We start from the raw sequence: 23,560 nt of genomic DNA, 5'->3' as shown, positions 1-23,560 counted from the left end.
AAGAGGACTGCAGGACTTTAGAGGCTAGTAAGGTGGATTGAGAGAGAGATTTGGGGGTCGGTGGAGGGATCAGGGGAGGCCATGGGCTGAGGTCGCCTGAGCAGAGGGAGTGCCCTGCTCGTGCCTGTATCTCTTTGCACATTCTGGGAGTTGTTTTATGTGTTGTTTCCCACAGAACAACTTACTGATGATGTGGGAATTACCATAGAATTCCTACTCTCTGTGCTGCCGCTGATGTACAGTAAACACTTAGGTATTTGAAGGAATGAAATGCCTATTAGATCCCAACTGTCGAGTGGCTGCACTGTGCCAGCTCTTTATTCTGGTCAGGAGAGTTGTTCCTGTATAAATAAAGAGGGGACGTGACTGTTCCAAGGTATGGTTGAAGGCATCTGGAAGAGCGCAGAGCAGGGAGAAAAAATAGTAGACAAAACATGGCCAGCAGATTGGACCATGGCATGAGAAGGGGGGGAGGGAGTAAGAGAGCAAGACAAAAGAGAGAGAGCCAAGAGAGGATATGGCTGAAGTGAGACGGTTATATGGGAATGAGAAGCTGGGGCAGGGCAGCCCATGATCTAATAGGGGTAAGTTTGAGGTAGGGGGTAGAGTGAGAAGAGCTGAACAAAGCCCGAAGGCTGACACCACTTTGCTGTGCTAATAGGCACCACAGATAGCCATTCGAGATGAGGAACAGCTCCTTTGGTGGAGGGGAATGGGTGCCAGAATTGGAAGTAGCGTTTCCTTTGTACCTAACAGCTTTCTGACTCACTCCCGCCTCGACTGGCTCATAAGGTGTACCTTATTCTCCTGGTCATATGGTTGATGTCCCTAAAGGATGGTTTGAGGCTGTGTAAGTGTGCAGTTAACTGGGAGTAAAAATGAGAACATGTATTTCAGAGTAAGAGAGTGGCTCACTGCTTACACGTCACCACCCTGCAGGAGAGCGTGCGTGTCTGTCACTCGAGTTACTGCAAGATCCTTATATCTTTGGTCTGGCTTCTCTTGATTTTCTGTTCTAGCACCTAGAAGAATGTCTGGCATGAGGCCAAAGCTCAGTTACTATTTATAGAATGAGCAGGTTCTCACACCAACACTTTCACCTAAGGTTGAATGCGGGAGTGTCTTTCTGTTGGAATATTGCTATTGGATACAACTTGAATTCTTTTTTTTTTTCGAGACAGGATCTCTCTGTGGCTTTGGAGGCTGTCCTGGCACTTGCTCTGTAGACCAGGCTGGCCTCGAACTCACAGAGATCCCCCTGCCTCTGCCTCCCAAGTGCTGGGATTAAAGGCATGTGCCACCAACGCCCGGTTACAACTTGCATTCTTATTTGTGGCATCTCTCCATCCTGTACTTGCCTGAATCTATCTACTGTGATCTGCTGATGCTGTCTGGTCACATGGGTGTTTTCTGTGCTGAAGGCTCCTGCCCCACTATTATCTTGCAGCTTCTGCATTTGCTCTTCTGAGTGGATTGCTCTCCCCCTCCCCAGTGGGCTCCTGATACCAGGGCCTATTCAAATGTCTGCTCCTTGGAGAAGTTCCATGCTCTCCACAGCTAAAGAGCTCTTCCTCTGCCTCCCTCCTCTCCTAGTTTCTGTCATCAGTTTCAACAGTTTTCCTTTTCTGAGCACTTCCTGGACTTCCAAGTTCTTATTTGTGTTAACAATGACCAGCCTTTTCAGTCATCCTCGTACTCGTGTGTTTCTGGACTCTCCCCATCCCAAGGAAACCAGGATGCTAGTGAGATCCTGACTTGTATAACAAACTGGATGATAGGTAGTTCTGTCATCTACCGACATGGAAAATGCTAGTCAAAGATCATGAAAAATTGTGCTGTGTGTGTTAGATGCAGTTTTAGTGTGATGGATGTTTGGCTTGTTCCTCTTTTGAATTTGTGTGCATCTGTGTAGGTTAGAGGCTAGTCTGTTCCTCAGGTATGTTTGCCTAATTTATTTGTGTGTGTATTGGTGTGTGCATGTGTGTTTGTGTGTATGCTATGGTACATGTGTGGAGGTCAGGGTACAACTCGAAGGAGTCAGTTCTCTTGTTCTACCTTGTGGGTGGCAAGTGCTTTTACCAGCTGAGCCATCTCACCTGCCCTGTTTTTATACTTAGTTTTGAAGAAAGTCTGTTATTGGCCTGGAGCTTACCAAGGTAGGCTAAGCCAGCTGACTGGCCGCCAAACCCTAGGGCTCTACCTGACTCTGTCTCCCCATATCTGCCTTTAGACTGTGTGCTAATGCTCAGCTGTTTCATGTGGTTTCTGGGTATTTAATTCAGCACTCAAGCTTGCATGGAAGTGCTTTACAAAAAGAGCTATTTTTCTGCCCCCCCCACCCCAACTCCTTGAATTTTATCTCTTTAGGAAACAAACAAACCTGCTGAGATTTTGGTTTTGAGTATGTTGATTTTATGCTGCTTTTAAGCACGCAAGATGATGTGTCCGATAGGCAACTGTTGCTTGCATTGGGACTGTAGAAAGCAGCTTGGGGTTGGGGTATGAGAGGCTGGGGCTGGGTGTGATTCCAGCTCTGCTAGTTCCCTTGAACTTGGCAAGGCACTGAACCTGTCTGAGATGCTCACTCCTTTGTTAAGTGAGAATAGCATCTCCGGAAGTGAGAAGTTCTGCACAGTACTCAGAATGTAGAATTACTTTAGCATTGCTACACAGATTGGTCTGGTTAATGATGACAGCGTTTAGCGTCTGTGTGTAAAGTACTGTGCCGCTGTCTTTCTTATTTTCTCTATTCCCTAGCTAAAAATTTTAGCTATTGTGCCCATGTAATTTTCAATAAAATGTACTTTGAAGCTCCCCAAAGGTCCTAAGTACTTAATACACCCATGAATGCTTACCCGTGCACACAGATTTAGCCTTAGTTCCCTCACCAAATTTAGGTATTGTATACAGCTTGAGATCTAAAACCCTGGATTTGTTAACCATGATTAGAAATCAGATTGCCGGCTGTCCCCATGAGCTGCTCTGAGGTTCTGTTGGATCTGAGTCAGAACTCAGAAAGGGCATGGTGTTTCTTTTTCTTCTTCTTTTGGATGCTGGCTGGAACCTAACTATGCCTTTCCTGCTGCTCTGGGCTTGTTTGCCCCCATTTGTCATGCAGCAACTTACTTGCCTGATGACTGAGCTCCATGCCTAGCTCAGATGGCATGCTTTTGCTGTCTTAAACTCCTACCCGTGACTATAGTGAACTTCTCTCACAAACAGGGAGAGCATTGCTATGCTTTTAAATTGAAGATTGTTTCCGTGGAGCGCAACATCAGGTTATGGATGTTGCCTTCATTTCAATGTTGCATTGAAGGAAAAGTTCACATTAATCATTTATTCTCCACATGGGCTCTCTTAGAAAAATAGTTAAGGTTAGTTAAGCGTCGCAAAAAAAAATGTGTCAAACTTCATATTAAATTTCCTTAGTTCTATGTTGTGTTTGAGGAATAAGAAAATACTTCAGACAACTGGGTAACATTTTAGTTAAAACCATACTAATCAATGAAAATATTGACTATTTAGAGTGGTTAAGAACAATGCTGCTAAAATAGGTTGAGACATAGGAATTTCTACTTCTGACCTTTAACAAAGAAATCTGGGGTCACATCACTGTTTCTTCTGGTTAGTGCTCAGAGCTGTGACACGAAGGTGATTCTGGTATTCCTTAGCTTGATGGGTAATAGTATGGTAGGTTCCATACTCTGTGTGAGCAGGACAGAAACCTGCTCTTGGCATTTCTGTCTACATAACTTGATACTGTGGGTATTTCATCTTTGTCTGGCCTCTCAGAGCTTTCACCTGGGAGCACAGAGGCAGGGGAAGAGGTGATGTGAGCGTTCCATGGGCCAGCATGCTGACCCCCTCTGTCAGCACTGCTGAGGAAGTCTTTGAGAACTTGCTTGAAGATGTAGACTATTTCCCAGGGAAGGACATCATTTTCTGCCAGAAGTTCTCGAAATCTAAGGGGGATGCGGGATGAATGTTTAGAAATTTCTTTTCTACCCCACCTCCCAAATGCAGCTTACATCATGTATTCATGTACTAGGTACTGACCTTTTGAGTAACCAGAAAAGCTTTGTAGTTAAAGGTTCCAGTGAAGAAATTTTGCTTATAATTGAAATAAATTTCTACCAGTAAGCTATCCAGGGGTAAATAGGGTCTTTGCAGCTAGGTATCTGGTACATATGATTAAAGAGTTTATGGAATGGGGCAGTTTCTAGTCTGAAGGAGGAGCAGCTCACTCACACCACAAGATGAGGATAGTTTGTTACCTGCTGAGAATAGCTCCGGTTTGACAAGGTTGCACTTGGGAGCAAAGAACTTCAAGCTGTCTCTGTTCAGTAGCTGGGATGGTAGCATGAGGATTTCTCAGCCAGTTGTAATCCACACCTGCTCTTTTCACTTTCTGCTCATTTTCCATCTCCTGTAAAAATCTCTCTCGCTCCTTTAGATGCCATTTTAATTCCCGAAGCAGAGTCTTTGTTACTATATCTGAGCCAGGATAATGTGTTTGCTTGTAGGAATCATTTTTTGGCCATTTCATCCAGCTAAAAAGTGGCATTTTTTAGGCTGTGGAGATAGTAGATGTTTACTTGCATAAAAATTTTAATGGTTTTTATGAGTGAATGTTTTTTATTTAATATTGCCAGAAAAATTCATGAATTTTTCACTGGTTAGACATGCAGGTCACAATAAGATTAGAACATGGATTAAAGTCTTACAGTTTCTAACTAGGTCAGTGCTAAAATCCAGGCTTTGGAAATACTTAGATATAACTGCACAGAAATTAAATAAAACCAAAGAAAATAATACAAATGAGCAATTTCTGAAAATAGCACTTGCCATTAGAAGTTCTTGGGGCCTTTAAAGCATCAGTGTCTTGAAAAGTGCTGTCTACAAACTCACTCTTGACTTCTCTGTACAGAAGGCGTAAAGCTTACCTGCCGAGGAGTAGATGAGTTGTGGGGATGCTGCAGAGAGTTTGCTTGAATTGGGGTGAAGCTGTGCTTCACTCAGGTGGGTCTCATTCCCTTGGACGTCCTCCAGTGAAGGAACATGTCTCCTCATTGACCCACTGGAACTGTTTGAAACAAACAGCTTTCCATGTTAGGAATGAAGTTCTGTGGCTCATTTAGAGAGAATGCTCACTAATTCACCTTGTAACTAAGCTAAAAGACATATCTATCTATCTATCTATCTATCTATCTATCTATCTATCTATCTATCTATCTATCTTTCATCTTCACAATTTACATCAATTGTCTACCTTTTGAATGTAGCTTATTTTGTTTGTGAAAGCTGCCGGCAGCTGTGCCTGCTGCAGCGTCTCCAGAAAGGGAATGGGAGGCAGGCGTGTGAGGCTCTCCGGATGCTCTCCCAGGGCTCTCCCAGCCAGGCGCATGAGGACTGTCGCATGACGTGCTGCTTTGCTGTGCGTAGCTGTGGGTCACAGTTCCATGCTGTATTTTTATGCCTGTAGAGCTCTAAAAATAACCACACTGCTTTTATTCTCCAGCTTAACTTTCAGGCCATTGGAAGCCAGGTCACTGTCCCTTCTAATGAAAGCAGAAAAAATAGATCAGACTTGACTAAATGCCCGACACACACGCTACGAAAGCTTATTGTACCTGAGTAAAGTGGCCAGCACGTGTGATGTCACACCTGTGTGGGATGCTTAGCAGATGTCACTTTATACACTCATTTATTGCTTATAAAATAGCCAATCTGTGTACTGAAGTTGAAATGCTAGAGGACCCTAAAGCACCTGGGTAGATAACTGCAGTGTGTATTTGATAATCTCTGTGTTCATGGTGCCAGGACAGTGATGTGTTATCAGTGAAAGCAGAGGTCTGAAAATGTACAAACTACATTTTTAGTTAAATAGAACTATAATAGAACTAAATAGAACTATACAGGGTGCGCTGTGGCTTGGTGGAGTGCTTGGCTGGCATGTGTGAGCCGAGTTCCATCCCTAGCAGCACATAAAATCAGGCAGTTGTATTGCATGCCATTAACCTCCGCACTTGGGATGTGGAGGAAGGAGTCTCAGGAGTTGAAGGTCACCAGGGCTGTGTGTAGAGTTCAAGTATCAGAACTGCAGATGAAACATTGATAACCACTCCTTAAGTGAACACTGGTGTACCTTTTTTTCTATTCAGGTGCTTGTCTTGTGAAACAGAGGCTAGATAAGAGTGTGAGAGGTTTTTGCTCCTTAGCTTTCAAGTAGCTTTTCCTTTTTTAATCCTTATTTCTTCTGTTGCTTTTCTTTCCAATGAACCAAGAGTAATAGACACTGTTCACATCGACCTGTGTGCCATGTGCGATCAAGAGTGACATGTGTGGTCATGCTGCAGTTCCTATTATGTCTGGAAGAGGCCAGACGTCAGGATTCATTACCCTCAATGAGAAGACTGTGCATTACATTGCCTGTAATAGCAGGAGAGGGAAAGGGGCGAAGTTTATGGTGACAGATTGTCCTTCCAAATTAAAAACTAAGATTGTACCAAATCATGCAACTTTGAAACTTTGTAATTCTTGAGAGCTTGTTTGGAGGTTCTCGAAGTGTTGGGGGGATGGCTACTGGAATACCTTGCAGGAAGAACAGTCCTCCTCTATGTGGGGAAGGGCATCCTCTTGGCCGGAGCATACAGCTTTGGGAGAGGGAGGAAGGACACACCCGCCTGGCCAGCCAGCTCAGCTGCGTCAACCCTGGCCATCAATGGGGTGACAGGTGTCTCAGCCAGATCACCCGAAACTTTGTTACAAACACGATTTCTACTCTTTCAGTCTTAGGACACTGCCCCCCTCCCCGACTTCCCTGTTGACCCTCTCCAGTGCTGAGGACACCTGTCCTACACTGCAGTCTTTTTTCTTTTGTTTGGTTTTGAGACCGGGTCTCACTATGCAGTCCTGGCTGTTCTGGAACTCACTGTGTAGACCAGGCTGGTGTCAAACTCCTAGAGATCTACCTGCCTCTGCCTGGTTAGTGCTGGGATTAGAGGTGTGAGATCCACACTACCCCCAAATTTAGATACACTGACTCCTCAAATACTTGTGATTCCTTTTATTTGTATTTGTTTCATTTTTTAATTGCTGTCCAATTATGTGTTTTTTCCTCAACATTTTTTCTTGGTCTACTCTTCTTTGGACTTGTTCTAGTTTTCCCTTCTCAGTTTTTAAATGCCTTCTGATGAAATTCTGCCATGTGTCCTGTATTTGCTGGTGTTCAGTTGCTCAGCTGATCCTTACTGATGACTCTGTGGTCTGGAGGGTTAGGACCTGGGATGACTAGATGGGTCTAGTTTGCTTTCATGGGCTCCCCTTCCAAAGGGAAGACGAATGCACGAGTGAGATGATCATAGGTGTCTGTGTCCTGAGGGAGAGATGGATGTGCGTGAGTTCTCGAGATCGTCATAGGTTGTCTGTGTTAGTTAACATTCTTGCAGTGACCCTCAGTTAGATGAGGGGTCAGGGCAGGACTTTCTGGTTGAGATAATTTTTTAAATTTTTATTTATTTATAATTTATTTTTATTTTATGTGCATTGGTATCTCCCCTGCCTGTGTAAGGGTGTCAGATCTCTTGGATCTAGAGTTATAGACAGTTGTGAACTGTCAGGTGGGTGCTGGGAATTGAACCTGGGTCCTCTTAGCCACCAAACCATCTCTCTATCCTGGGGAATAATTCTTTTGAATAGGGATTTATATGTTGATTCTTGAAACAGGGTCTCATTGTATAGCCTAAGCTGGCCTCAGATTCACTGTACTCCTGCCTCAGCCTCTTAAGTAGATTACTGGCATAAGCCACAACACCCAGTCTTTGAGCAGAGATTTGTTGAGGGCCACATCTCTTCTCTACCTGGCTTATTGGGCATCTTTCCAGACATAGCTCATGTCGGACACCACGGAATTTTAACACTTCTTCAGTCCACTCTGAGTGCTCTTTCCTATGCACGCACTTGTACAAAAGAGGTGTTTCTAGTCTTTAGTCTGTGCTGCTTTGCTTTCATTTTTCTCCTTTCCCATGGAACTGTTAGGATTGACGCAGTGACCCAATACCAGTCTCTACAATATTTCTCCTACTGCCATGTAAAGAACATATTTGTAGGCAAGATAGGCAACTCCCATTTAAAAATTAAAAAAATTTTTTTTTTCTGTTTATCAGGGTAAAAACAGATTCGGATAGAGTTTACCAGCTACGTTCTAAGTTCATAATGGGCCACTTTTTATGCACCAGAACCTTATTAAGCTTGTATGGAAGATCTGAAACAGTTGGGTTATTCTCTGTTTGATGGTTGTCTTGTTTGCTTGTCTTTTTCATTTTTACTTTATGTGGATGCACGTTTGCCTGCTTGTATGTGCACATGTGTGCAGTGCCTGCCAAGGATAGAAGAGGGCATCAGATCTCCTGGAACTGGTGTTAGGAAGGTTGTAAACCACCCTGTGGGGTCTGGGACTCAAACTCGGATTCTCCTGAAGAGCAGCCCCTGATGTTAACTGCTGAGCCGTTTCTGCAGCCCCAGTATCCTGGTTTTTCTAGGCTACATTTGGTTAAATAAAGTGTTCCATGACTTGAAATTGTGCCATATTGTTCATAATATGTGTGTCTGTACAACTCTAAGTTGCAGGAAGAAGAACATGAAAAGGTAAGTGTAGAAACAGAGTCAGGGAGCCTTGAAAGGTTGGCTAAGGAGCAAGGGATGACTTTGTCAGCATCGCCGTCCAGGCCACTGGATATGTTTCTAACAGTATTAGTTTGCAATTATGGAAAGATTTTTTTTCTTGTGGGAAACTTAATACTTTTATGCATTAATTCTTTTGCTGTGAAGTTAAAATATCAGGGTTAATGGTTAATTTTATTAAAGTTAAAATGAACATTTTTAAATATTAAAAATACTTGACAAAATCCAACTAGGGTAAACTGTTGATCTGATAAACCCCTCTATGAAGACTCCTCTGCCGACAGGGGCAAAGCAAGGACCCCCGTTTTACCACTTGTGTTCAGTATGCTACCAAAAGTTCTACCCAGAGCAACTAGCGAAGGAAAATCAGAAGAGTTGTCAGTGCCAAGATGGAGCCACTGGTTAAACTCAACAGAACAGAGTCAGGGCGTTATACAGCTCCGGAGGATGAAGCAAGCACACGTATTGAGAACCCTTGCAGACATTCCCAGAAGGGCTCTTACACGTATAAACCTGTAGCAGCTCTTGCTGGGTCTTTCCAAACTTCAGTTGTTCACAGGTCCTGAGAATCCAGGTGAGCCAAAGACCTGCCTGGAAGGTCTCTATCAGTTCACTCAATAGTTAATGGTAAGGTCTGATGGGCAGAACATGGCTGAGCAGCGCAGGGGAGTCCAGCACATCACAAATGCCCCAAGCTCTCCCAGCCATACTGCCATTGGGGGTCAAGGTGTGAATGGTGAGAAGAGAAAGGAAAGTGGGTGATTGGTGGCTCCCCTGCAGTTCTGTCCTCTCGTAAGACAGAGTGGGTTCCCATGCCTGGCCCTTGTACTGGGATGAGTTTTGGTTGGAGATGGTAGAGGAAATGAAAGGGAAACCGTGGCCTGGTGTGCTTGGTGTCCAGCATCCTCTCCAGTCAGCTTGCTGCTGCCTATATCTCAGAGCCTTCCCTGTGTGCTCTGGCCACACTTTAGGGCACTTCCTTCATCTACCCACAATGCATGCTGCTCAGTGTGTCTTGTCCACAATGCTCACTCTGCTGTTCACTGTGCTGCTCATGCCTGTGCCTTGGCTGCTCTGGCCTTGAGGCTGGTGATCTGGGAAGTGGACTCCAGGCTCCTGCTGTACTGACTCCCCTTTACCTGGTCACTGTTCAAATAGGTCTCGGATGTTGTCATTCTCTCACTGACCAAAACACGTCTTGTTCAGGCCAGCAATGTCTTCCTGTCTCACCTCAGCCCCAGCTCCTCCCACCCGAAGCCCCAGGCACACTCTGGGACCTCAGGACCATTTTGGACTGCTTTCCCCTACATGCCTAACATGGCTATTGTACCTTCATCAGACCTTTCCGTAAATGCCACCCATGGCCTTGGCTAGCAATGTGGCTCTCCTCGCCCCATCTCCTCTGACATTGTTTCCCCATGTTCCTTATCTAATGCATTTTATTTCATTCATTAAAAAAAGATTAAGAAATTTATGTGTGTATTTGGATGTTTTGCTTGTATGTATGTCTGTGCACTGCTTTTATGCCTTGTGCCTGTGGAGGCCGTAAAAGGCCGTCAGATCCCACGGAGCTGGAGTGATGGATGGTTTGAATGTGGGTGGGAGCTCCTCTGGAAGAGCTGCCAGGTCTCCTAGCTGCTGCACCATCTCTTCAGCCCCACACTTCCCGTGATTTTAACGCCTCTGTTTGGTAACTGAATTTCAACATTTAAAATGGTTTACTGACAGTTTGCATTTTCCCCCATGACTTCCATAAAACAACTATTCAGGAACTCCCTCAGGCATAGAAGTTTGGTGACTTTTTTTTTCCCCTGTTCTCTGCAGGTCACTCAGCCAGAGGAGCTCAGAAATGGAATATATTAACAAATACAGACAACTGGAAGCACAGGAACTTGATATGTATGGCCAGGATCAACCACCCAGTGGGCCAGGTAAGCAAGTGTCCTTCAGTATCTTATAGAGGATGCATGTATAGTTCATGCATTAAAACATCATCTTCCCAAGAAATACAGTATCTTGCTCAAAGTAAAACAAAACAAAACAAAAAACCCAACTTATGGATTCTTAATTGAAGATTTTTTGGGGGGGATGAGTGTATGGTAGATTATAAGGTTAATTCTTTTCTATCTTAAATATAGTACCTAAATAACCTGCTCTTTGGAAGATTAAACAGTGGTCCCTTACCTGACTATTAATTAAGAACACTTAATGTATTTCTTTAGCTGGGTGTGGTGGTGCTCACCTTTAATCTCAGCACTTGGGAAGCTGAGTGAAGCAGATGGATCTCTTTTGACGTTGAGGCCAGTCTGGTCTACAAAACGAGTTCCAGGTCAGCCAGGGCTACACAGTGAGACTCCCATCTCTAAAAGTAAACCCGAATAACGTAGGAGAAGGGGCTGGAGATGGCTCAGTTGGTAGTGTCCGTGGCATAAGCGAGGACCTGAGGTTTGGATCAAAGCTTGGAGTGGTGGTGTGCGTTTGTGATCCCAGTGCTGGGAGAGAGAGCAGGGGCCGGCGGGCGGATCCCTGCAGCCCACTGTCCAACAAATGGATGAGCCCTAACTTCTATGAGAGGCTGTCTCGAAAACTAAGATGGGAAGTGATTGAGGGAGACACCTGGCATAGATCTCTGGCCTCCTCATGCATGTGAACACATGAACATGTGCGCTCATGATCACACGGAGATGTTCCACGGTATATCACATGTCGATAGACTGCATGCACAGACAAAGACTGGAGTTTTTAATAGTAAACATTAAAACAGAACTTTAAAGAGTAGGAATATATGAAATAAAAAGTAAAGTATCTTATTTATTTTTTTTTTTTTTTTTGAGACGGGGTCTAACTATGTTGCTGTGGCTGGCCTGAAATTCACTGGCCTCAGATTGACAGTCCATCTGCCGCTGCCTCCTGAGTGAGTGTGGACTAAAGATGTGCTGGTGCACGCCTGCTAAAACATTGTTCTTAACGCCCTTGGTGAGGGCACTGGGGAGACATTGGGCTAAGTTGCTGTGGCTGTTTTAATTATTAGTGCCATGCCCTGTTCACGTGAAAGAGGCTCCTCTGAGAGTTTGCTTTGTACCCACCTAGCCAGGAAGCTCTGCCTCCTGCTTTTATTGCTTGAGCTCCCACTGAAGGACGTAACTGAGTTATGGAAGCATTTCCCTCTTCACTTTAGCCTTTGTAATAATTAGAAAATACAGTCTATACCCAGTAGCACTATGTTAACCCCTAATCTTGGGTTTATATTGGCTTCTTGGTAATACAGATTAGTATGTTCTATTACTTCTGGAAAATTTGGAGGCATTACTTAGACCCATTCTTTCATTTAGTTTTGTATTTTAACTTTTTTGGTCACTGTGATGATATATATGTATGTGAATATGTGTTTGTATACACACAGACACACACACACAGACACACACACATAGACACACACATACACACACACACAGACACACATATACACACATACACACACATATACACACATATACACACACACACATGCACACACACATACACACACATACACACACACATACACACACACACCCCACACATACACACACACACATACACATACACACACACACACATACACATACACACACACACACATACACACACACCACACACACACACACACACACACACACACACACACTATTCACCTCAATGCAGAACGACCTTTAGTGCTTTGCTGTTCTCTGTGTTCTGGCTTCAGTGGCCTTGTCTGCCTGTGTTGTCATTCTCAGAGCCTTGAAGATGCTCTGTGTCCCTATTGCCATTGTCCTAGCTGCATTTCTATTGCTGTGACTAAACCCTTTACAAAAAAACAATAGGGCAGGACAGGGTTTCAGTCCTTCACTGAGGGCATCATTGTAGGTTAACTCTTCCAGAAAGAATTTGCTCCATGCACTCATACTGAAAAGGAGAAACTCCCTACTGAGCACCCAGCTGTAGCCTTCAGCTATTGCTCAAGGAGTTTATGGCATAACCACAAATCTTCTACAGCTTCTGTAAATTTTAGAGCCGCCACATTTCCACTTTACATGGCTTTCCTTTACAGGTGTCCTGGAAGTACCCCGACCCCAGCATGGTACACCAATCAGGTGTACAGGCAGGTGATACAGAAGCAGAAACTGCAGGGTTTGGTTCTCTCTCAAGCAGTTCAGTGACCTCACGAGTTCAGAGAAGTGGTCACAGTTGTCTCTGAGACAGACCAGAGCTGCCCCTCTGAAAGTTGAGGTGATAAGGAGAAGGGGTTTAATGAGCAGACATTCCAATGAACAAATTCCAGAACTACATCTTCAGTAAACCTAAATCTTAATAAAGTACAACTCCACTTTATAGAACTCTTACCATTTTAGGAAGTCTGGTTAGTATGCTACCTATTTTAAAGTTATATTTGTGGTAACGCCCTTCAGCTAATTTTTCTGTGTAACTTAATGTTTTCTAAGCAAGCTTATTGGTAATCTTATCTGAAGTTAAAGTTTATTTTCCTTTTATTCTTTAAGGGGAACTGAGGCAGGAACACAAGGAGCTGGTTGTGTCCACCACTGAGAGCAGTAAAGAAGGAATGTGCCCAGCTTCCTGCTTGTCTCTGCTGCTTCTCAGCTAGCTACCTTCACTTAGGCAGGTCAGGGCTGCCCACCTCAGTCAACAATCGAGAAACCCTCCACAGACATGCCCACAGCCAACTTGATCTAGAGTCCCTCCTCAGGTGATTCTGGATTATGGCAGGTTGACGTTTAGAACTTCTGTCACAAATGCGGCCATTCCTATGTTCATCAAAAGGGTTGTGATGCTCAGGAAACCACAAGTCAGGTCTGATAACACTTTCTCTTGCTTGAGAGGAGAGGATGGTGTGGCTCACGGCTACTCAGCTATTCGGGAGTCCTCACAAAGCACTGTGGCTTGGTGGTTCTGAACATGGTGAAACAAAAGCTGAGGGGGTGGAGAACACACAGGAGGGACTCCTAAGGTGGCCGCTGGCCTCCAGGGATTGGGTGTGCGCATTCTCGCATTCTCTCTGTGGTGGTGGTTGCAGCTGTGGCTGAGCTGTAAAGTCAGGGCGGGATGCCTGCAGAAGTCCTGGTGTGGCTGTTGTGTGGGTAGTATGGGATGGCATGCCTCTGGTCACAGTGACCATTGGGTGACCCTTGCTAAGGAGGGTAAGGCATGCAGTCGAGGCTGAGGTACCCTATATAGAGGAACTTTACTTAAGAGAGGAGTTACAAAGGAAACCAGACATCTTTTGTGATGGCCTCCGATTTGGCAGGTAGATTGGATACAGTAGAAAGGAGTCAACCACAGGTTTTCATCTAATGGGGTGGCCCAGTTTGTGGCTTCTGGGATGAAGATGAAAGAAAATGGGAGTCGCCATTCGTGTTTCAAGAATAGTTTGGGGTGGTATTTCAGGAATGAAGGAGAGGAAGCACTGTGAATCTGAGGAGAATATCTAAGAGGAACTGCCTTGGCGTGGGTGTGAACCTGTGTGGATGCCTACATAAGATAACACGGTTATTCCTAGTTCAGTGTCTGTTTATAGTGAAACCATGAAATCTCATGGATACTTGTTTCTAGTTCAGGACCACAGGTTGAACACAAATACCACGTATGTCCAGTTATGACATAATGTAGCACTTTCATAAAATTCCATTGAGTTTGGTGTGGCATTAATGTTGCTTCACTGTAAGTATGCAAAAACTTGTTCCTATGTAGAAATTCAAGGATGCACATTGAGTTCCATCTATTACATTAGAATACTTGTTCATATTTAAAAGTAGGTAATTTCCTAAAGATGAAGACTGATTAGGCAGGTGGGGTCTTTGATAGTAGGGTGGGCCTGGCTTCAGACTGTGGCCTTTTCATGCTTTGCTTTTACATGGCCCTGTTCAGTTTTCCCGGATGGTAGTCAACAAAAGCCACAATGACTTGTTATTAATGTGGAAGTATTTTAGAAAATAAAATATTTGATTTTACAGTGTGTGTGCCTCTGTGTATGTCTGTTGTGGGAGTATAAACACACAAGTGCCAGTGTCCATGGAGACCAGAGGTGTCAGGTCCTCCTGGAGCTGGAGTTGTAGGTGGTTGTGAGTCATCCGATGTGGACACTGGAAACTGATTTGGGTTCTCTGCAAGAGCAGTGTGCACACCTAATCACTGAGGTGTCTTTCTAGCTCATAGTGTGGGTATATTTTTCCCCACTGGTGTTTTGCCATGGGTGTGTGTCCCCCGGAACTGGAGTTACAGACGGTTGTGAGCTGCCATGTGGGTGCTGGGAATTGAACTCTGGAAGAGCAGCCAGTGCTCTCAACCTGTGAGCCACCTTTCCAGCCTCATGTGTGGATATTTTTAATGTTTGTTTCATACCCTATAAGCCTTCCTTGACCCTGTGAGAGAACAGCCTCTGTGATGCTGAGGAGGAGATGCCTGAGAAGGGAATGGTGGCCTCTCAAGCTGAGCTTAGTTTGAAAGTGAAACATTACCCCACCCTTAGAGAAAACAATGTATTATTCATTATTTTAAAGCTTTAACTTTCTAGCTAAGGCATAAATCCAGTAATTCAGCTTACTTTTTTATATGGATAGTATCTAGTTTTTTTTAGGGGGGGATTTTTATTTTTGGAGACATCTTGCCATGTAACTGGCTAGCCTGAACTCGCTATATAGATTAGGCTGGCCTTAACTCAGAGACATACTTGTCTCTGCCTCGCGTGCTGGGATTAAAGGTGTGCGCCAGCAATCGTGTCTGTCTGGATTTCAAGATGAGAAACTTCATGTTCTCATGTCAGCCAGCTGCCATTGACTTCAGTTGTGAGACCTCTGGGTCTCTGTTAGGTCTGAAATTTGTTTGATGATGTGATGAGACAGATAAATGAAAAGAGCATGTTTTCAATGTTTTTTGGATTCTCCCACTTTGTATCAATATTTTAATATTTTAATAACAGAATAAAGAAAGTGGAAAATGAGAACAGCATATTTCCAGGTTGTAGTATTTTCCGTCTATTTCTAGGCTTCAGTTTGTCACATGTAATTTGTTCGTTTTCCTTAAATTATTGTTGATGTCTTTCTTTTCATTTTGCTTATACAAAGCCAACAGCCACACGGCTGTGAACATTTCTGCTCCCTGGTTTGCTGTCCACCCTGGGGCATGCCAGTGAAGGCATTGCTCTGTGTCAGGTCTGCTGCAGCTAGTGACCTAAAAATGTCAGGTGATATCTTGTGTTCCATGGAGAAGGGCTGTGGTTTAGAGTGTGGCAAGGGCTTTTGGTTTTTTTCTTCTAAGTGTTCTGTCTTTTAAGTCACACTGATGTTGTCTGAGTGACAAGGCTCCTTTAGCACCATGAACCAGGCTCAAGGTTTCTTAGCAAAAATATAGACCTAGACCAGCTTTTTGTGGCCTTAAAAGAATCCTCACGCCCTATCCTGGTGCTCGCCTGTCCCTCTGTCCCGCTGTCTGTCTTCACAGCTGCTCTGGCTTTTCCTTTCCTGGCAACAGGAAAGCAGGGACAACTCAGTCTTTTTTTTTAAAATTTTATTTATTTATTATGTATACAACATTCTTCTTCCATGTGTATCTGCACACCAGAAGAGGGCACCAGATCTCATTACAGATGACTGTGAGCCACCATGTGGTTGCTGGGAGTTGAACTCAGGACCTCTGGAAGAGCAGTCAGTGCTCTTAACCTCTGAGCCATCTCTCCAGTCCCACAACTCAGTCTTAAAAGCTTGAGGACATGTGGGTGTCCCCAAGAGTGGTGTCAGGATGTGTAGGTGTCTCTGAGAAGCAAGGTCAGAACATGTAGGTGTCTCCAAAAGCAGGTGATGCTTTCTAGCTTAGGATCTACCCTGAGGCCTCCCTGCCTGGGCTGTGAGGATGGCGGGTTTGGTTAACCTTACTTCTCAAATAAAATGGTTTGACATTTAAAAAAAAAAAAAAAGCTTCAGGGCAAAGCAGTGTGTGGTAGCTCATGCCTGTAATTCCAGTATTCAGGGGATAGAGGCAGGAGAATGGGGTTCAAGGTCATCCTTGGCTGCATAGAGAGTTCAAAGCCAGTTTGGACTACATGAGTGAGATCCAGTCTCAAAAAAACAAAAAACAAAAAACAAACAAACAAAAAATCCCCAAAACAAAGTAAACATACCCCCCCCATTCAGTAAGCTTGCCAGTGAGTGAGGAAGGTGGTTAGAGCCCACACAGAGTAGGACTAGGGATAGCTTAGACAGGCACTCTTTCCCAGGAAGGAATAGTTTGTCCTTGAGAGATTGTAACAGATCTTGATCTGCTGGCTGTGAAGTAAAGAACATTTGCTATACACTCAGATCCTGATCCAGAAAAGGGGGTTAGAGAAGTGTGTGAGAGGACCTGGGTTTGATCTTTAATGTTACCCCCAACATTTAAAAATGTATCTATATATACACTAGGGGTTGGGCTATAAGGCCTGGGGTTTGAGCCCCAGCAACACAACAAAAAAATCATTTAATCACACATTGTTAGACTAATTATTAAAGAAAAAAATGACCACATATTTTTAAGATGAGGGTAGGGAGGAGCTGTAGGCACAGGAAGGGATGAGACAGAGTGGGAGAGACTGGGGACCGTGGCGGGAGCGGGGTTCCCAGACAGGGGGATCTGGGAGAGGGACAGGAAGGCTTATGAGTTTGTTTTGAAAGTTCATAAAACATGCTTATCTGTGGAAGTCCTGTGCATGAACTCCAGTGTTTTGTCCTTTGCCAAGTGGTGACCAGAGGCAGCTCAGGGCTGTAGGACAGCCAGCCAGCACAGGTGCACAGATTTACAAGAGAACATTTAATAGTTGGGACCAGATAGACACCATATCAAATATGTTTAGCAAAGTGAACAAGCCCCTTTAACCACACCCATAGCTTGTAAATTGTGTTTATCATTTTTGTAGCAAGGAATGTACACTTTACCACTTGTGCATATTACTAGAATCCCACATTAGTGAACCACTGTTGAGTCAGGTGTGGAGTGCTGTGTGTTTCAGATTTGTTAACTTAGGAGGCAGTGTAGACCAACAGTGGACCCAACAAGTGGGAGGGACTGTCAGTCTGTAGAGACTATATTTATCGTGTGTGTGTGTGTGTGTGTGTGTGTGTGTGTGTGTGTGTGTGTGTGTGTGTGTGTGTGTGTGTGTATGTGTGTGTGTGTGTGTGTGTATAAACCATATACACAGATTAGATAGATCATTGACTTGTTTACTTTCTTTTCAGCTAAGCAATAACTTTGTTTTGTCTGAATACAGGTCTAAGGTCACCCTTGGCTAAGTTGAGCAATGTGACATGTATCTCAGAGACAACTTATAAATATCCTGATTTGCCTATAAATCGGTGCAAAGAAGAGGTAAAATTACTTTTTCCTAATGTGATTTTGCTGCTTGAATAAATGCCTGAAGCACAGCATTCTAGGTATTGTGGGGGTGAAGGGTGAGGGCTTGGTGTGCACAGGCCAGAAGGAAAGTCAGCAGCAGTCGTCACATAGGCCACCTCAACAAAGCCAGGCCAGGCTCATCTGTGCCCTGCTCACCTGTGATCTGTCACACTGAAAGCCAACCGTAGTGTGCCTCCCCACCATGGTGGAGCTTTTTGGTTAAGGCACACAAAGCAGGTCTTGTTATGGAGAAGGATCATACCCCAGCATCTCATCTGCACGGGGGTTTCCTGTGGTCTGGTGCTCCCTCTCCTGCTTCCTGGTTGAGTTAATCAGACACGGATACGTAGTTTTATTAGCAGTGTGAACCACCTCCAGCAGTGGTGGGTTTTGCATAGTTATGTTATTAAGCATGGTTAAAAGTAAGTATCTTGGGCTGGAGAGATGGCTCAGCGGTTAAGAACACTGACTGTTCTTCCAAAGGTCCTAAGTTCAATTCCCAGCAACCATATGGTGGCTCACAACCACCTTGAATGAGATCCGGTGCCCTCTGCTGGCATGCAGGCAGGACTGTATAAGTAAGGAATAAAAATAAAAGCTTTAAAAAAAAATAAGTATCTTTAAACCATTATTAGTTATTTCAGTGAAAAAAGTTTTAGATAAAATAGGAAATGTTCCAAATTTGATTTTTATTGTTCTGAAGTCTGTTTTTTTGTTTGTTTGTTTTTTTGTTTTTTCGAGACAGGGTTTCTCTGTGTAGCTTTGGAGCCTATCCTGGCACTCACTCTGGAGACCAGGCTGGCCTCGAACTCACAGAGATCTGCCTGCCTCTGCCTCCTGAGTGCTGGAATTAAAGGCGTGCGCCACCAACGCCTGGCTTTTACTGAAGCTGAATACTGTATAGAGTAGATATACTTTATTAATTTTAGATTCTGAAATTCAGATTCCTCTGTGCTTGCTGGCCATCGCTGACTATTGGAAAGGTGACTAGGATCTCATGCTACTGCTTATATACTGTAAGGGAGAGTGTAGTCAATTGTTTACAGTTCATCTGAAGAATTTGAGCAGTGGCGGTGCACACCCTTAGTCCCAGCACTTGGGAGGCAGAGTCAGGAGGATCTCTGAGTTCAAGGCAAGCTGAGTCTACATAATGAGTTCCTGGCCAGCCAGGACTACACAGAGAAAAAAAAATCCATGCCAAGAATTTGAAATGAAAGTTTAAAGCTATATGAATATAATAACAGATTTTTAAAAAGTAGAATATTACATTCAGACTCTTTGTAAAGTTTTAAAATAATAGACATTTAGACTTAGAGCCATAGAATTCAAGTTTGAAATCTTCATTTCTATTTTGTTTGAGAAGAAATTGAGCTGTAAATGGTAATGCACACCTTTAATCCCAGCACTCAGGAGGCAGAGGCAGGTGGATCTCTGAGTTTGAGGTCAGCCTGGTCTACGGATACAGAGTGAGTTCCAGGACAGCCAGGCCAGGGTTACACAGGGAAACTCTGTTTCCAAAACAAATCCCCCCTCCCCCCAAAAAAAGACTACATTGGGAACAAGAGTCCTGGTTACTTTGACCTGGTTTCTGCATCTGTCAACAGTTGTGCACCAGGCTGCATAGTGTGGCTTTGTCTCATAATCGGCCAGACCCCAACCACCCAGTTACTGGTGGTAGGATTGATTTTAAAGGTGGTAACCATTTTCAGTCCTCTTATTCTTGTGATGTCGAGGTGGCTGAGTGCTTACTGAGTGAAAAGTGACTTAACCAAAAGCCTTCTGAAGGTGACAGTACTGTACGTGGCTGTCTACTCTGTGCCAGTTGTGAAAGGTGTTTTTTTTTTTAATTACAGGTTATTTCTTTGATAGAAAGCAATTCTGTGGTGATCATACATGGTGCCACGGGTAGTGGGAAGAGCACCCAGCTCCCACAGTACATCCTGGACCACTACGCTCAGCGCTCTGCCTTCTGCAACATAGTGGTCACGCAGCCTCGGAAAATTGGGGCCAGCAGCATTGCCAGGTGGATCAGTAAGGAGCGCTCCTGGACTCTGGGTGGCCTGGTGGGCTACCAGGTGAGACACAGAAAGTCAATGGCTCTTCTTGTTAGCTCTTTTAGACTATGTAAGTTGATGTTGGAGTGTAACTATTTTAATAATTTTGAATCTCTCCCCCAGTTGAATAGGAGAGAAGGGAGAATGGTGCTTTGTATTATTTAATCTTTTTACTTAGACCTTTATAGTCTGTAATGTCTTGTCACATGAAAACACTCCAGGCAGCATCACTGGGCAAGACAGTCCTGCCCAAAACAGAAGGAAAAAAATCAGTGTGAGAACCTGACTTTCATTTGAACCCTAGATATCTTCTGAAATACAGTGATTTTTATTCCCTCCCTAGGTAAAACAGATGTAACTTGTTTGGGTAGGTAAATGGGAGCCATTAAAGCCTGTGTTTTTCTTTCCTTCTCTTTTCCTTTCTCAAATTTAGGTAGGGCTAGAGAAAATAGCAACAGAGGATACTAGGTTAATTTATATGACCACTGGAGTCCTGCTTCAGAAAATTGTAAGTGCCAAGAGTTTGATGGAATTCACGCACGTCTTCATTGATGAGGTGAGTTTGCTGGGGTCCTTGTCCCCGAGCACAGTGTGGGTGCCATCCTGTGTCCTTGTTTCCAGAGCACAGGGTGTATGCCATCCTTGCAACAAGGGTCTTGTTCCCTTTATGACTGTGAATTATCTGTTTTATCTTTGTTCTTTGTCTCTCAAAATATAGGTGAGATGTTGAAGTCCCCCAAAGAAGATTGCCTGTTAGAGGAGTGTTCCATAGGCAGGGGGAGCCCCAGATCAGATAGCTCCATAGGCAGGGGGAGTCCCAGATCAGATAGCTCCATAGGCAGGATCAGACCCAGAATGTGATTTTTATGGGTGAGATCTTACTGGAGCATTTTTCCTTCTTGTTTTTGTGTGGTTTGAGTTGCCTTGGCCTGTGTTTCAGCAGAGTGCGGCAGTTGCACTGGCTCCCAAGCCTGGTGGAGAGTGCTTTCTTCAGCCCACACATGGAGACTGGCTTTCTGTCTAACCAATCAAAGATGAGGGTAGTTTTAAAAAGTTGTGCTGAGGGTATAGTTCAGTGATAGAGTGCTTACCTAGCCCATGGGAGGCCCTGAGTTTATCCCCAACATTGCAGGAAACACTTTAATAAAGGCAAGGCATAAGCTGGGCGGTGGTGGCGCACGCCTTTAATCCCAGCCCTCAGGAGGCAGAGGCAGGCAGATCTCTGTGAGTTCGAGACCAGCCTAGTCTACAAGAGCTAGTTCCAGGACAGCCTCCAAAGCCACAGAGAAACCCTGTTGTGGAAAAAAAATAAATAAAAATAAAGGCAAGGCATATTAATCTACTCTGAAAAAAGCTATTATAGGAAAGTATTGTGAACTGTAGTTTTGTGCTTGCTTTAGTTTTCTTTAAAATTTGTATATGTGTATGTGTGAGTGTGTGTGTGTGTGTGTGCGTGCGTGCGTGCGTGCGTGCGTGCGTGCGTGCGTGCGTGCGTGCGTGTGTGTGTGTGTGTGTGTGTGTGTGTGCTCTGTTGTACCACATACACATTTTTGGGAGTTGGTTCTCTTGCTATAGAACCTGGGGACTGAACTAAGGTCACCAGACTGGCACTTTTACCTACAAATCCATATTATTATTATTATTATTATTATTATTATTATTATTATTCAGTTTTTGAGACAGGATCTTGCTTTGTAGCCCAGGCTAGCCTAGAATTCATGATCCTTGTGCCTCAGCTTCCCCAGGCCATGTCTTAGTTTTGCTAATTATTTCTTTATTATCTCCTTAATCTGCACTTTTTGGACTTGCCTCATTAGGACAGAATATTTAACTGATGGTTACAGTTTCTTTCTTTTTTTTCCTTTTTTTTAGACAGGGTTTCTTTGTGGCTTTGGAGGCTGCCCTGGAACTAGCTCTTGTAGACCAGGCTGGTCTCAAACTCACAGAGATCCACCTGCCTCGCCTCCCAAGTGCTGGGCTTAAAGGTGTGCGCCACCACCACCGGCGATGTTTACCTTTTCTTTTTTTCTTTTCTATTTTTTCTCTTTTCTTTCTCCCTCCCTCCCTCCCTCCTTCCCTTCCCTTCCTTCCTTCCTTCCTTTTTTTTTTTTTTTTTTTTTTTGAGACATTGTCTTACTATGTATCCCTGGCTGGCCTGGAACTTGCTATGTAAACCAGGCTGGCCCCCAAATCATGGAGATCTGCCTGTGTCTCCTTGTATTAAGGCTATGTACTACTATGAAGGGAGTATATTTCATATTTATATTTTCAATGAGTGTTTCGAGATACAGAATGCTCTGTATTGCAGCTCTCTTTAGAAGGTTTGGAAATGGCCTATCTGTCCCCCTCACCCCCAAATTTCTGTAAGATCATGCTGTCCTAAGAAATTTAACTCATTTTTTAGAGGAGTTGGAAAGATGGGAATGGGCTGTGAGGACAAGCGTGTCTGCTGAAATCTGTGTGTGTGTGTGTGTGTGTGTGTGTGTGTGTGTGAGAGAGAGAGAGAGAGAGAGAGAGAGAGAGAGAGAGAGAGTGAGTGTGTGTGTGTGTGTGTGTGTGTGTGTGTGCAGTGTGAGTGGTGTGTGTGTGTGTGTGTGTGTGTAGGAGTGGCCTGTGGGGCCAGCAATGATGTGTGTGGGGGCAGCGGGCTGAGTCCTTACAGGCAGGATAGGAAGAGCTGGCCTGGAGGACCAGAGAAGGTGGGTTCAAGTACAGCGGAAAGGCTGCAGTATAGTTACTGTTTTTGTTTTGGACAAGGTCTCATGTAGCCTCTGATGCCCTTGGATTCCTAGTCCTCTTGCCTCTGCCTCTTAAACACTGGGGTCACAAATGTGTGCCACCACGGTTGGCTTCGGTCCTTACTCCTAAGTTTAGGGGTAGGACCTAGTAGTTGGGGACCCTTCATCAGCCTTGATTTGATTTTTCTTTCTAAATAAGGAAGGTAAGACTTGTGTTGAGGTGTTCTGGAGTTGGTGATAGGGTGAAATATTTTTTTTAATTTAAATTAGAAACAATCTTATTTTACATGTCAATCCCAGTTCCCTCTCCCTCCCCTCCTCCCCTGCCCCCTACTGACCCCTATCTCATCCCCTTTCTGCTCCTCAGGGAGGGTGAGGCCTTCCATGGGAGAATCTTCAAAGTCTGTCACATCGTTTGGATGGGCCTAGGTCCTCCCCCATGTGTCTAGGCTCAGGGAGTATCCCTCTATGTGGGATGGGCTCCCAAAGTCCGTTCCAATGCTAGGGATAAGTACTGATCTACTACAAGAGGCCCCGTAGACTGCCCAGGCCTCCTAACTCCTGAACTCCCATGTTCAGGAGATGTGGGTTGGTCCTATGCTGGTTTCCCAGCTATCAGTCTGGAGTTTGTGAGAGCTCTTAGGGTGAAATCTCTTACTCATGAAGTTTTACTGAATTATGTGAAGG

At 44.2% G+C, this 23,560-nt stretch overlaps 2 protein-coding genes across 2 annotated transcripts in view; one reads left to right on the top strand and one right to left on the bottom strand.

The window, feature by feature from the left end:
* Nucleotides 1–23,560, top strand: part of Tdrd9 (tudor domain containing 9) — a 92,131-nt gene that overhangs the window by 5,616 nt on the left and 62,955 nt on the right. Inside the window, exons 2-5 of the mRNA XM_027416694.2 lie at nt 10,507–10,613; nt 17,957–18,054; nt 19,935–20,156; nt 20,569–20,691. Coding sequence (XP_027272495.1) covers nt 10,507–10,613; nt 17,957–18,054; nt 19,935–20,156; nt 20,569–20,691 — 550 coding nt within the window. The remainder of the gene's footprint in view (nt 1–10,506; nt 10,614–17,956; nt 18,055–19,934; nt 20,157–20,568; nt 20,692–23,560) is intronic.
* Nucleotides 3,668–4,564, bottom strand: Rd3l (retinal degeneration 3 like). Its single transcript, XM_027416750.2, has 2 exons — nt 4,275–4,564; nt 3,668–3,962 (listed from the first exon to the last, which is right to left on the bottom strand). The coding sequence occupies exons 1-2, from the start codon at nt 4,562–4,564 to the stop codon at nt 3,668–3,670; spliced, it is 585 nt and encodes a 194-aa protein (XP_027272551.1).

This window comes from Cricetulus griseus, chromosome 5 (genome assembly GCF_003668045.3).
Source record: "Cricetulus griseus strain 17A/GY chromosome 5, alternate assembly CriGri-PICRH-1.0, whole genome shotgun sequence".
In the NCBI taxonomy this organism is placed as follows: Eukaryota; Metazoa; Chordata; class Mammalia; order Rodentia; family Cricetidae; genus Cricetulus; species Cricetulus griseus.
This window is presented reverse-complemented; position numbering and strand designations above follow the sequence as displayed.

Bases quoted from the DNA above. Each gene is read 5' to 3' on its own strand.
- Rd3l (XM_027416750.2), bottom strand. From the start codon at position 4,564: ATGCCACTTTTTAGCTGGATGAAATGGCCAAAAAATGATTCCTACAAG. The intron at 3,963-4,274 runs GTAACAAACTAT...CATCCCCCTTAG, and splicing joins ACCGGAGCTATTCTCAGCAG to ATTTCGAGAACTTCTGGCAG.